At 41.1% G+C, this 14,588-nt stretch overlaps 1 protein-coding gene across 2 annotated transcripts; it reads right to left on the bottom strand.

Annotated features, from left to right (window-relative positions):
• Positions 1–665: 665 nt before the first annotated feature.
• Positions 666–14,434, bottom strand: LOC116315578 (ectonucleoside triphosphate diphosphohydrolase 7-like). Of its 2 annotated transcripts, none has more exons than XM_031733907.2 (14): positions 14,253–14,434; positions 13,518–13,623; positions 13,067–13,252; positions 12,058–12,263; positions 9,385–9,535; positions 9,029–9,132; positions 8,845–8,904; positions 8,565–8,713; positions 8,300–8,466; positions 6,303–6,504; positions 6,102–6,221; positions 5,902–5,987; positions 4,580–4,741; positions 666–3,799 (listed from the first exon to the last, which is right to left on the bottom strand). In XM_031733907.2, the coding sequence occupies exons 2-14, from the start codon at positions 13,523–13,525 to the stop codon at positions 3,583–3,585; spliced, it is 1,818 nt and encodes a 605-aa protein (XP_031589767.1). In that variant the 5' UTR covers positions 13,526–13,623; positions 14,253–14,434; the 3' UTR covers positions 666–3,582. The 2 variants fall into 2 exon arrangements, with proteins under 2 accessions (XP_031589767.1, XP_031589768.1); XM_031733908.2 differs by having other exon boundaries at positions 13,518–13,620.
• Positions 14,435–14,588: the final 154 nt, after the last annotated feature.

Raw genomic sequence — 14,588 nt, 5'->3', positions numbered from 1 at the left:
ACAATGAATCAAATGAACTGGGTTTTTTTGTTCTTACATTTTGAAGCCTTGAGTCCAGCTTTAAGCTGAGCACAGACATCCTGCTAAATATAATTTCATATAATGAAAAAGCTAGTCCTCTTAAATAGTCTGCTAGTATATTTAATCACACAGCAAGCTTTATTATTTGTCACACAATTGCAAAACAGGCACTAAAATTTCCCACATTAGAAAGCAGAAAAGTCTGTTTCAGTGACTCAAACAGCCTAACGTAAAACGAACCCCCCAAAACAATTTAAAGGGGTTGGGTGATCATAGGAAAAGTTGCTAATAAGTGTCACTGTGGAGAGTGTCTGATTGCATCACTACTTTTCTACAGTTCCAGTATGATTACACTGAACCCTCATATGCAGAGTCCAGAAACAGTGAGTGAATGAATGTGGCTATTGCCATTATTTGTATACAGTCTTTGATTTTAACATGGGTCTCTAGGGGAATTGATTGGACTGACTCATTTTTTCAGTCAGCCATCGGCTGTCCAAAATGATCCCGTGGCTATTTTGGCACTTGGATGTTGGATTTTCATATCCAGCAGTTGCCGCTTTGCTTGAACACAGCTAACACCATTTCACATCTGCAGTTAGTTCTGTGCATTGGGTGAGGTGTGCTATCAAGAGTCAAATCACTTGAATTACAAAGAACCATTTATTGGGATTGATTCGGTTCACATTTACATTAAAAGTACCACAATTAAAAACATTGAAATCAAGTCTCCTCTTCAGTGAATTACTGTTCAACATTGCACAATGCCCAGCTCTGGAAAGACAGTCAGTGACTGGTCCTCCGTCAGGAGTCAAAATATCACAGAAGCAGCAGAAATCTTAAAAATCCTCATCAGGATGGATCAGAAAGAGGTTTGCAGTTTTTTAAAAATATAAGAACTGGAATGAAACAAAATGGACCTGTTGGCACTCAAGTCTCACTGATTAAGAATATAAGAGTGAAAGTATTTGTTGCATACAGATGGGAGAAACGTTACAAATGAACACTGACGATTTGATGAAGACAAGTCAGAACTCATCTATACGAGGAGGAGCAGAACGGAGAAAACAAGAGAACATATTTAATGTTCTGAAATGACGCAGAGCTCTCAAACGGCTCCGCTTCTCTAAACAACAAAACATTCACATTAGCACCACTTACAGCTTACAAAAGGACAGTTTTCTTTGAAAACAATGGAGTCATCATCGTTCAGCTGGATGAATCATGCCCCGTCCCACTGACTGAAATCACTGTGAGCAACTCTGAGCCATACATTTGAACATTTAAAAACAATCCACTGTAGGATCGATCTATGATTTATAGGACTTCTCAGGAAATGTCACCAGGTGTGGCTCAAACACATATTTCTATCTTCATGGTTTGCTGCACAGCTCGATCAGTCTGTCAGCACATATCGCTCAAAAACAGACAAAAAAACAAAACAAAACAGTGATTTCAATTTACAGCTATATTATACAGTAGACACAGAATGGAATAAACCTCTTTGTCTGCATTAGGCTCTACTCCTAAAAATGGCTTTAAAGTAGTTCATCTTGATATTAGAAACACAGACTGAGAGCTGTTCTGTACTTTTGTTCATGTCCCAGTATCCATCTAAGCCTGAGGCACAGGAAAAGTTTCCCTCCCCGCTTTCTCTGAGTTATTGCATTCAAAAATCAGACAGCATCTGCTTAAATCAGGCCTGCAGGTTCTTCTTCTGCTTTCAGTGCCTCCGTCCAGACTCTGATTAAGCCTCCTTGCTTATTTCAGCTAAAAAGCTTCTTGGCCCTGCCTACCCTCTGATTAAAATTTGGTTGGACGGGGGTCTTGGCAGGACAGCAGTGGAATTCAAGTATCAAACCATGGTCTGAGGCCAAAGTGATGCAGCTGACATCATCAGTCTGCAGGATTGCTTTCAAGGAAATCTTCCCATCGAGATGAACGGAGCTGTGGGTGAAACCCTATCTTTGATTGTGGAGAAACAACAAGCTTTAAATAAACTTGCACTAACTTACAATGAAATGCCAGTTTTGGAGAAGTGAGCAATTCAGCTGGGCATGAAGGCTGAAACAAAAATAAGTTCTCAGGTATGAGGCAGCTAAGGGTTTGTTACAGATGTCATTTCACAGATAAAGGGAAAGTAACACTGGGCTACAGAAATGATGGCAGGGGGAAAGCACAGGACATGTAGGATACAAAAACCTGTATGCAAAAGAGGCAGATTTTACCTGGTATTTCCACTGACACAGGTGAGTAATGTTTGGCATGTTGTGGCATAATGTTGTGTTTGTGTGATATTTGGAGATGTAAACAGCATGTAAACAGGATTCGCGTTAAAACGGAAGTCGCTCTATAATCACATGCATCATATACCATCCAGTCATATATGTACACAACCTGTCTCATGATGGGTGGTCCATATAAACATCTGGCACTCATTCAGCCTCTGCCTACTCTCAGCTCTGCTCGCATTAAACTTAGACTAGAGCTCAGGCTGCCTGGGTTTGTTTTATGTGGACCTAATATGCTCATTTTTATCCTTTGACTGTACCAGAGTAGCTCTGTATGATTCATGTCTAAATATAATCCTTATTTAACTTATACTGGGCCTCAGTGGAGCTCTCCCAGTTCATCTTCTATCTAAAGTGAACTGCTTTTGCTCTTGCGACCTTCTCTTTAAGCCAGCGGGGGCTTCTGTGCTCACAGTGAGTGTAATGTGCCTGAGATGCCCATATTTGGGCTATCCTCTGTCACTGACATCATACAGAGCCACGGGTAGAAAAAAAAAAGTCAAACTGAGTGTTTAAATCAGTCTGAAGCCTGAGCTTTTACCCACAAAGATTATTGCCCACTGACTGACCTCATTACTTGAAACTTTTATTTCATATGACCACCAACCACTGTGACAGTACATAGGTGGGAAAAATGTTAAGGTCCCCTTTAAGAACTGAATTTTTGTGCAACTGCTTTGACTTTCTATATGATAAAACAAAAAACAAAGCAATTAGATGATAACGAATGACCACTCCCTCTGCTGTCCTTTTAGGTGACTTTTGTTCTGAGCCCATATTGTAAAATTATCTCTATCCTCTCGTGTTTTCTCCTCAGTCAGCAGTGGAAACATTAACAATGACACCACATCCAGGTTAACCATCCACACTGCCTTTAACCTAGAAATAAGATCTTCGAAGGAATGGGTAGCCCCCCCCCCCAAAAAAGGAGTGGTTTGATCCTGTAAACCTGGGGTGATTCTTTTCATCCAAAGTGGTCGTGAAGAGAAGAAAGTGAGCCCAGAGTCTGTCTTTCCAGTCTGAGGTGAGCTCTGTACGATCAAAGGATATACAGAGGTGTTTGATTTCGGGGCTCATTAAACTGTCTCCATGCTGCGATGTTTTTGTCTGGTCTCCTCTTACATCATAATCTACCAAGTCACACGCTTTTCCACTGAGTAATTTCTCCCTTCCTCAACTGTCCTCCATACTCACATTTTTCACACACAGTGAGGCACACATAAGACTCTGCATGCGATTAGTGTGGAGCCTCCCGTCCCAGACATATTTCTCAGGGGAGGAGAGCCTCTCCCTCTTCCACCCAGAGGAGGTTCAGGACCTCGGCCTGCCGCTGCTCCCGCTGGTGGATCCTCCGCAGGCGCAGGATGTAGAGCAGGATGGCCAGCACCACCACCAGGATGCAGAGTGAGAACAGGTGGTGGTTGTAGACGAATGAAGAGCGCAGCCAGCTGGGGTGGTTCTGCCGCAGTGCTTCCTGCTGCAGGTCCCTGGAGAAACAAGCGGGGCAGAGGAAGCACATGTTTAATCCAAAACAAATCCTTGCTAATGAGCAGAGCAGCAGGAGCAGCATTCTGTTTAGCTGGTGTATTATTTTTGGGGGGGGCAGGTTTGGGGAGGTGGGAGTCAAGTTATAACTTTCAAAATAAGATTCTGTAACTGTTTCATTTCATGGATGTAAAGAGGATGTTTTAAAAATCTTTTCAGGTAAACAAACTCTGTTTATATGATGCACTGTGCTTGTTATTATTAATTTGTGGCTCTCTTGCACAGCGTGTCTTTTGTCCCCTACCAGTCAAAGCAGTTAGCTGCTCCTGTCTCAGCCTGGTTCTACTGGAGGTTTCTTCCTATTAAAAGCGACTTTTTCCTTCCCACTGTCACCAAGTGGTTGCTCAAAGTGATTGCTGGGTTTTCTCTGTATTACTTTAGTGTCTTTACTTTAGAGTCTAAAGCCCCTCGAGGTGTCGGGTGACAGTTGTTCTGATTTAGTGCTACATGAATAAAAATGAACTGAAGTTATTTTGGTTTAACTTGGCAGGTTTCATTTCAGTGCTGTAAAGCCCTATAGCTGATTTTAGACCGTTTCAAGATAAAGACATAAGCCGTGTTTTTCATAGCGAGCACATTCCTGTGACACATCTTGTGTTTTTCCCCAAACAAACCTACAAGTTAAAAGGTAACTCAGTGCAGGCATAACAGGAGCAAATGAGTGAAAGTAAAAACCAGCGTAAGTTAGTGTAGAGTTAAAGTGTGACATATCTGACAGTTACCTGAGAGGCAGGAAGCGGGTTTTGTACAGGATGGCCCCCAAAGTCCACTGGACCTCTTTGTCATAAACCAGCTGGGCTGTTTTCAGGTTCGGGTAGTCGGTGGGGAAACGGAAACCAGAGTGTAACACTTCATACACCCAGGCTGACTTGAAGCACTGATACCTGGGGTAAAAACAGCACAATAATGAGTCAGAGTAGGATAAAATTGACATCTGAGGGCAGGAAAAACAAAGCAGTCATTTAGATTTGCAGCTGCAGATAGAGTCATGAAAATGTGCACCACCTGCAGGCAAAAAAGGGAATAACTTTTGCAACTTTGCCACCAGCAGTATATTATTCTTTCAAGAATCAAAACACAGTCTGAAGCCAGAGTGATGTAGCTGACATCATTAGCCTTCATTTGCCATTTCCCACTGAGACAAACAAAGCTGTGGGTGAAACTCTACGTCTGAAAGTGGCAAAACGATGGCAGCAGGCTGTTACATCAACTTGCACTTAACTGCAAAGCCATATCAGTTTCTGGGGTGAACATTTCAGCTGGTACATGACGGTAAGAGTTGCTTTTCCTCCTTTTTTCATGTTAGGGATGTCAGGTCATAAAGACTCACATGTTAAAATTGCATTTGTTTGTGTATTTATACATAATTTATGCATAATTTAGAGTTAGTGCTGTAAAGAACTGAGAACAAGTGAGCAATTTGGAAATATTTGTTCTGTTTTTTTTGTTTAGACTGTCCTCGAAATGCTTGGGTGTGCCTGTGGCTCCTGCTGTTACTGAAATAATCCACTGTTGTGCACTGGTAGAAGAATTGGGTCAGCCTTACTTACATAGAGTTTATGGGCTGAAAATCAAGTTCAGAGAGACTCGTTTATATGTGGAAAGCAGGAGAAAAGAAGTATCCTCATTTGCAACATACAATATGACAATCTGCAATTAACTGCAGTTTGCTATACTGAATAAATATGTGTGTATCTTAAATATGTGAAGATTTTAGCCACAAACATCTCCAGTTCTATAAATATGGTTTGCTGACACAAAAATATACCACAAACCAACCTCTGACCGATTATTGTCCATTTTCTACATATGGTCAGTGAAGTAGTCGGGGAGTAACTGAAGAGTTCCTCCTCGTGTGGCCTAATAAAAGTGAATTGGCAATTGTGATAATGACATGCTTTACATCTCAGGTTCTGCTCTTTGCTATGAAAAAACTCACACACAGAACTGGAAAATGCTCAAAAGATGCCACATTTATTTGTGTGTGTGTCTGTGTGTGTGCAGGTTTATAATAGCATAAAGACAGCCAGAAAACTGAACTTACTTCAGTCTGCTGTCGTCTGCCTGCTTGGAGTAAAGGTGGTTTTCCAGACGCTGTTTCAGTGTCGACCACTGGGTAGAGCAGTAGTCCTGTTAAATTAACCAAAACATGAAACTGAACTTTCACTGAACAAACACAGAATGGTAAAATCCTTTATCTAATAGATTTGTCTAATGGAAGGACTGGTGTTGTGTGTCTGTTACCATAGAAGCTTTGGAGTATTTCTCACTGTTGTACTGTCCTCCTATCCTGAGCACGTCCTCCATACAGTAGTAAAACTCAGAGAAACCATAGAACTCACTGTTGCTGAAGTTGATGGGAGCCTGCAAAAATTATAAAGAATTAAGTTTATCAAGACTCGGAGCAGTGATAAATACAAACCTTGCTATCATAAAGGTCCATACCTGATAGACGCCTCTTGGTGACATTGTGCCATTGTGGAGACCCAGGAAGGGTCGCACTGCCTCCTGACACTTGGTCCAGTCACCCTGACCCCTCAGGTGCAGCGTGCGATTGTCACGGACTATTGTTTCACTCAGTCCGACGGGCAGGCAGGAGTCCAGGTACGGTTTGTCCTTACTCAGACCCGTCTGTGTGGTTAGATATCTGGACAATAACATGAAAAATTTTTAAATCTACTTTCTTCACTCAGCTACATGAAACCGAAAGAATATGAGGTTTAGAAAAATAAGTGTCTACAATTAGATAAATCAGTGAACCAGAATTAAATACTTGATCAGTTATAGGATGTTTAAAAGACTGAATCAACATTGTCAAATCAAGATAATTAATTATTCATATCATTTTATACACAAAAGATTCCCAGTCCTGAAGGTATGTACACTATATTTCACATCACATGCTCCAGATTGGATTTTAGAGAGGATGTGTGATTGTGTGCAGGTAGATGGCGCTGTTTTTTTAGTTTCTGAGATTAAACCAAGTTAAAGGCAGACAGTATTTTTACAAGCTTCAGCAAAACCTGGAAAGAAGCAAATAGAGAAAACAGCTGTGGGAAGTGCCAGCTTGACTTTGGGTAACAGTAATACGAAAGGCATGAGAGGAAAAGACACCGTCTAGGTGCTGGTCTCTTATGGTAACACACCTGGGAAACAGGCAATTGATTTTTCTTTGCTTCAGCTTACTTTTAGAGTAAATTAAGTTAATGTGCCAATCAGAATGCTCTGTCGTTCACACACATTTAAATTCAACAACTGAAAATAACTGCAAACAGCTTCTGGACTGCAGTAAATACTGACATCCTGTTACTCTGTGGAAAAGGTACTCGCTTCGTTTGGATCCACACAGATAAGAAATGTTACATCTCTTAGCTTTGAGAGCCGCATTGTTGGAAAGAAGACAAACAGCCCTACATTTTGAGATTAGGATGATGGCTGTAAAGTGAAAACTATACCAGCTATATCGGAACCAGTTCAAAATCTTTAATTTTCACATCTGTAGAGTTTATTACACGGACGTGGTGACAGTGAAAAGACAACCTGCAATTCTTATTTTCAGATGAAATATGGGAGCTGTTTTAACATTGTGGAAGAGTTGGACGGAGGAGGCATTTATAGGAGAACCTTAATGATAATAACACTGATGAAAGAGGACAATGGTGGCTATGTTTTGAGAGCAAAACAATGGCTGTAGAGGGAAAACTGTCAACACAGCAGCAGTTGAAAGACAAAAAAATGTGAATCATTTTTGGACTTGTCCCACTCTACCCCACTCTAACCGATCCCACAGACACTTATCATAAACTCAGAAACAGGTGAAAAAAAAGCATGAAAATTAAACTGGAACTGAAGAAAGACTATAAAAGATATTGAAAAGATAAATACAAGCTCAATAGTTTAATGTCTTGGCTTCGTTTTAAAGTCTGAAAGGTGTCAGTAGGTGAACGTATGTGGAAGCAGTTAGAGTTAAAAGAGGAGTAACTTAAAAGAGGGTTTAAACACTTCTCTCCATTGAAATACATTATAAATTTTGTTGAATAAAGTTGAATATTTCAAAAAATATAAAAGTTAGAAATGAGAAAAATACAAGCAGACATGTAGAAAAGAAGAGGAATCTAACATTGCTTGAATGGTTTTTCTAAGTTGAAGGTGATAGCTGGTGAAAAACATATGCAATAGAGGATAATAATGAAAAATAATAAAGATTTGGATTATAATGCTGTGAATGCTTAATCTGTATTCACACTAATTAGAAGTAAAGTAAATGTTATAGTATATTGGCTATAGATTAAAAACAACTGCCTATAACTATCAGTTTTACTATGTAGCTCCGTCTAAAGGAAAAATGAGACACATATCAGTAATGCAGCTGTAATGCAAAATGTAGATATTTGCAGGCATCTCACAGTGTACTTCAAGCATAAAAAACACATGTGACTAACCTGTTCTTGGTGAAGGTGCTGTTAAAGAGCTGGTCCTCGTAGCGCTGCCTGGCCATGTTTCCTCCAAAGCCCAGGAACGTGGTGACATACACTCGGTACACGTGTTGCGTGTGCTCGACATCACAGCCCAGATTAAACTCTGCGAGGAAGCTCTTCCCTGCCTCCTCCTGAAAACCACACAGAGGTGTTACACTAATGCAGATGGGACCAGCCTTCCAGGCTACATCACAGGCAGGACAGGTCAGTATTCAGTGTATTTCCTTACTTCTTGAGGTGAGTTGAAGGTGATGGCGCTGGGCACCTCATAGGCGATCTGAAGCGAAGCTCCACCCATATCCATGATGCCCACTGTGCGCCGTCTGCTGATTGGCTGCTGGTTCTGAGAACTTGTCGTCACTTCGACTGTGGCATCCTCTAAAGAAATATATTTTAAAAAAATAATAAAAAAATTACACGCCCCCAAAAAATTAACAATTTTGCATAAAACACATGTGAAACAAACATTAGTGTGAGTTTGGTAAACATCATGCCTCCGTCACACTCACCCTCATCAGGATGGTCGAAGCGGCCCAAGACAAAGTTAATGCCAATCCAAGCATACACTCCTACGAGGTCACAGGAACATGTCGTTTCACAGTGAGAAGACACAGAAACAAGCAGGCAGCAGTTAGAAGTGTCAGATTTAAAGAGTGCCACTATCAGCAGGGTAAACAAGCCTGTTCAGCTCACCTTCCTGTTTCCCAGAGATGACCTCAACATGTGAACGGGAAAAGAGGAAATCAAACTCCAGGGGGACATCGGTGACAAGATCCTCTATAATGTCTGCCTGCTGGCTACATGCAGAGAAGTACAGCATAAAATTGGAGGTTTTGTTCACAATATAGAAATACAGAACGAATGAGGAAAGCTGAAAACCCTCCATTTACAAGGGACGGCCAATCAGAAGAAAGGTGAGGGAGACTATGTCAGCTTCACTAGAGTAGAGTTCAAATGGTTCACAGTGGGAGCTGGAAACAACCATACCAGGTCTCCCTTAAAATATCATTAGATTAAAAACGGATGCTGTTGCATGGTGTTCTGTTTACCTCTCAGGCAGCAGCCGCATGCCAGCAGTACAGAGGATGTAGAGTGGAGTCTCTTTGTGTTTGTTCTTTGGGACATGAGCAGCAGCAAAGCTGAGGAGAGGGTGGAGGTAGTCACTGGCCTGCGTTGGTGTGGTTGCCAGAGTGGAGATTCCTGAGAGAATACACATACACACATACAGTACAATCAGGTATAAAATACAAAATTCACAATGTTTAGCTAGTTATAAAATCAGAGCTAGCTAATGTAGAAAGCTAATATGTTGCCCATATTGGAATATAAAGAAAATCGAATGCTGTCAAGATAAGATGAGGTTGAACAGGGTTAATTTGTTCATAAAATAACTTATAAATGACTAATAAATAGCTATAGTTGAGGTTTCACACAAACACTTTACATGACATGATCTAAAATATATCAGTGTGTTTTAGTAGGAATAAATGCTGAATGATATGAAAACTCTGGAACTATTTGATGCAGATCACTGAACTAGACAAAGCTAAGCCATCAGCATTATAGCCTTACACACCACACATCAATCATAAAAGCCTTAAAAGGAAACGATTAGAATGGTTGTTACACAACGATGTCCCAGCATTCAAAGGTTCAGGTTTCCTTTAACTGCAGCATTCTATCTAATCTGCCTGCTGTGGCAGAGATAAAACAAAGTCGCAGGGACTGAAAGCTCCTCACCACTGATGTGACTAATTATTTAAAGGTACAGTGTGTAAAATCTAGTAGATTTTTTTTTACCCCTCCCAATTTAGGTACATAATCCTATTCTTACTCAATATGCCAGGTGTCTATTTGTTCTGGAGGAGGCTGTGAACATTTGTGAAAGGAGTTGGATACGAGTCGGGAGGGTCACATATCTAATCTACTGACATTAAGTAATTGTGATAATATCAGCCATGGATAAGCATGTATAAGCAATAATGCACGGTTCTGTGTGTTAGAGCTCTGATTTTAGTTCAGGAGATGAGGCCTGAGGTGAGGAGGAAGAGGATGAGGTGGAAATGAGGGGAGACAGAAAAGTGATGGATGAGACAGATAAAGAGGAGGAGAAAGACATAATGAGAAAGAGATAAAGAAAATATACATGTACAAATATTAAATGGTCCTATATCATTTTAATTTTGCGATCTTTCAATTAAAAGTGACTTATAAGGCGGTCTCCAGTCACATACATAAAATGGAATTAAGTGTAAGACCATCAGAAAGTTCACTTTGCATGGAAAAACAACTGAAGCCAAATCTGTTAATCTTTTTCCTACTTTCTGTTTTCCATCATGTTCTTTCCAGTTTCACATGCTCTGACTTTCACTTTTCTGGCCGTGAGCCAGAGGGCAAACAGTGAATAAGAAATGATCTCCCTGTCGCCATCATCTTCTGTCTCACTGGCACCAAAAACAAAACAAAACAAATAAACAATCAGTCTTTGTCACTTTGTTTCTGGTCTGTACATAAGGCTTAAACAGTTACAGTTAAGCAAACCTAGAAACAATGGTTCTTCTAATTGCTCATTCATTTACGTGTACACTGTGATTCATCTTATGCCATCCGACTTTTATTTACCTCGACTGCTGAGCATAACTAGCCTTTCCTAACTCTTTCTGACTGAGTATAAAGAGAATTTTAGTACTCTGATCTGCTCCTGTTCTGTTAAGGGGACGCCATTTATACAAATGTAACATTTCCTGTATATGTTTCAAATTAAAAGCCATTTAGCATTTCAATACACAGAAACTGTTCAGTTCTTATAAAAGCCTTTTACAGTGAAACTTTTGCAAACTAATTTCCATCTGGAAAAACACATTCAAAAAATTATCAGTGGCTCACAAAACTAGTTAATAACTCACATGTTATTCTACCACACCAGATAATAAGAAAGGATGTCTATGCTACAAGAAAAAAGAGAGAGAGGGAGAGAGAGAGGAGGATACACAAGAGTGCAGACAGTAGGATGTGAGGAATATGTAGGAGGATGAAGGATGATAAAAATGGACAGACAGGACTTTTCAAATCCAGACAAAGAACTTTAACCACACGTTCATACAGTGTTTAATTCTATATGTTCTAAGCAGTTAAAGTAGGCAAACTGAACGAGCTCCACTGCGACTGCAGCACGGTGGCACGGTGGTTAGCACTGTTGCCGCACAGCAAGAAGGTCCTGAGTTCAATTCCACCATCAGGCCGGGGTCTTTCTGTGTGGAGTTTGCATGTTCTCCCCGTGTTTGCGTGGGTTCCCTCCGGGTACTCCGACTTCCTCCCACCGTCCAAAGACATGCAGTTAGTGGGGATAGGTTAATTGGTTAATCCAAATTGCCACTAGATGTGAATGCGGGAGTGAATGTGAGTGTGAATGATTGTCTGTCCCTGTGTGTTAGCCCTGTGACAGACTGGCGACCTGTCCAGGGTGTACCCCGCCTCTCGCCCTATGACAGCTGGGATAGGCTCCAGCGCCCCCCGCGACCCTGAAAACGGATAAGCGGAAGCGAATGGATGGACACAGCCACAGAAATGAGCCACTGCATTTATACACAAGCACACATGTTATTGGTGTGCCTCACTACCTAAACAAATAGCACTGTGTTCTTGTGCACGCAAACAGAGCTATAAGTCCTCAGCAAGCTTCCACACACTGTACAAACTCCGAGTGAGCTTCGCTTACTCACCAGGCTTGATCTTCTTGACGACTGTGTTGCGGCTGCGGTCCCTCATTTGTCTGATGTCCAGTAGGGTGTGGGGGTTCCCGTTATGGGGCGGCCAGTAATACACAAAGACCCTGGAGCCACTGCTGCCACAGTCCACCACGATGCCATAATTCAGTGAAGGGTTGAGGATGTCGGTAGCCTCCATAGACTCGGTGAGGGAGAGGTATCTGAAGGAGAGCAAACAGAAACATTAGGAGATGAAGAATATACTCAGAAAACTGTGTTTATGTACCAGAGAAAGCACAAAGGTGAGAAAGAGCTTAAATAATATCCACCGACATGCTCCTTCCTTTAAATCCACTTGAAACAAATGTTCTACACATTCAGACAAAGAAACCGCAGAGTGCATTTACATTTTTCCAAATGATCTGCTTATTTAGTATATCTTTCCCTTGTTTACTGAGGAGAACACCTGCAGTCAGTCCCACACACTGAGTCCTTTCAACAGTGCTCACAAAGCTGGTTATCTGTTTACCATGAGCTTTCCACTCGAGCACACTTGAAAGAGAGGAGGGCCTGCATTAGCAGCTCAAAGAGAATATGATCGACATGGCGGCATTTTATAAATTCTCTAGTCTTCATTGCTCAGTTTAATGGTGGCTGATTATGAAATGCATCTAAATTTAAGGCATGTTTTGGCACATCCCCTCACCATCCTGTAACCAGACACGCTCAATTACCAGTGTTTTCATGCTGTTTCACCCTCCTATTTCCTTAGAGCCATGCTTCGTTTAGCTTAGCTTCTACAACACTGACTGGAAAAGGTTTTGGGACTTGAACTTTTAAATTGTATTTTCTAACAAGACAAACTAACAGAGGAAGACAAAAATCTATTAAAGTGAGCCCAAAGTAGCATATAAGAGGAAAACACGTTACCAAAAGGCTTCCAGATTTGCAAGAGGCCACTCTGTCAGTCTCTGTGTACGGCTTAAATGAAAGGAGTTTATTTGTTTCATTACCGTCCACTCACTTGTTAATTTGGGTCCCAGACCGTCGCTGGGTACCCCATAGCTGCCTTTGGTAGGTTTCCAGAAGGAGGAAGGCAGAGGTGATGAGCAGCAGCAGCAGGAGCAGAAGCCTCTGTCTTGGGGCACAGCCCAGAGACAGCAGGGACACGCTGCAGTACCAGGAGGCTGGCAGGCAGGACAAAGTAATCCTGTGGAAGACGAAGACACAGCAGATACTGTTATATACAACAGCAGACGTAACTCATGGCAGCCATTTTGACATGAAACAGTAGGTAAATACAAGTTTAAGTAATGGCATTAATAAAGGCTCTGTTGTGTTAAGTGCTGAGCCCATAGTAACATAAGTAGTGACGCCTGTGTTTCCCACAGCCATAGAAAAACATCTGTTAGAGTGCCAAGCATAAGGGCTTCTCGAGAATACTCTGACAGCAGAAACTGTTATCGGTTTATTACCTTGCCATGTGTCCACGTCAGCAAAAGTACAAAATGTCACAGTTGTCACCTCATGGCGGCTGCAGGCTGATTATGATGTTGTCAACTGTTCTGACTTTTTTTTCTGCTGGAAGGGAGTAAGAAGGGGGGGGGAGAGGCTCAGCGGACTTAATGTTAATGCTCTGTTGTCTAAATGCACGTAAAAATAAAGCTAAAATAAAAACTTTACAACACAATAAACACTTTATTCTAATCAGCTGGCAGCCTGTACACTGGCAAACCTAACTAACACTGTTTGTCTTCGTAAGGCCTTACTAACAGTTTTACTTGCTACAACCTAAAAAAAAATCGAATTTATTTGTAATACTTGCAAACAAATTACCCTAGCCTGCCTGCCAGAACAATAAGCATATTGTGCTTCAAATCTGTGATATGTTTTTAAATCCCCTGCTGTACTTGTTAGACGCTGCCGTTAAATAGAAGAGGACCATTTTAGTATAATCTCTGGCTTTTTTCCCACAGGTCAGTGTAACTAGCCTACCTCTCAGTTATATAAGCTAAAACCGTTACATAAAACACAATAACTGTAACCGAAACCAAATAACAGAGGGAAAGATACACTGTATGCTGTATTTATATTGGCTACAAACGTAGCTATCACTGTTAATAACGGTTCAATTACAAACCGGCTACGTTTACGAACAACTGATAACCATCACAGCACCCGTACGCTATCACTCGCTCTTATAAACGTACCTACAGAAGCCTCTTCTCCACCATGGCAGCAACAAACATTAATAATACTTGTTTGTAGTTCGACAGATAAGACGATGCGATCCCTTCTTCTCTCACCGTAAATTATTAGTTTAGAGAACACGACGAGGAGACGGAGAGGAAATGACCGAAATTTCTAACAAAATTTCCGGTTAGCCGGTTGGCTACGTCATCAAACACGAAAGGCGATGGCTTGCTGCATTCAAGACTGTAGGAATAATCAGAACTATGCAATGGAACAACTTGATGACGGTGGAATGGGAAATATTTTATTTATCCGACATATGGGAATTATTTTATTACACCAACTGAAATAAT

Source organism: Oreochromis aureus, linkage group 6 (genome assembly GCF_013358895.1).
Source record: "Oreochromis aureus strain Israel breed Guangdong linkage group 6, ZZ_aureus, whole genome shotgun sequence".
Classification (NCBI taxonomy): Eukaryota; Metazoa; Chordata; class Actinopteri; order Cichliformes; family Cichlidae; genus Oreochromis; species Oreochromis aureus.
Note: the sequence above shows the minus strand (reverse complement) of the source record. Positions and strands in the feature narration are given on the sequence as shown.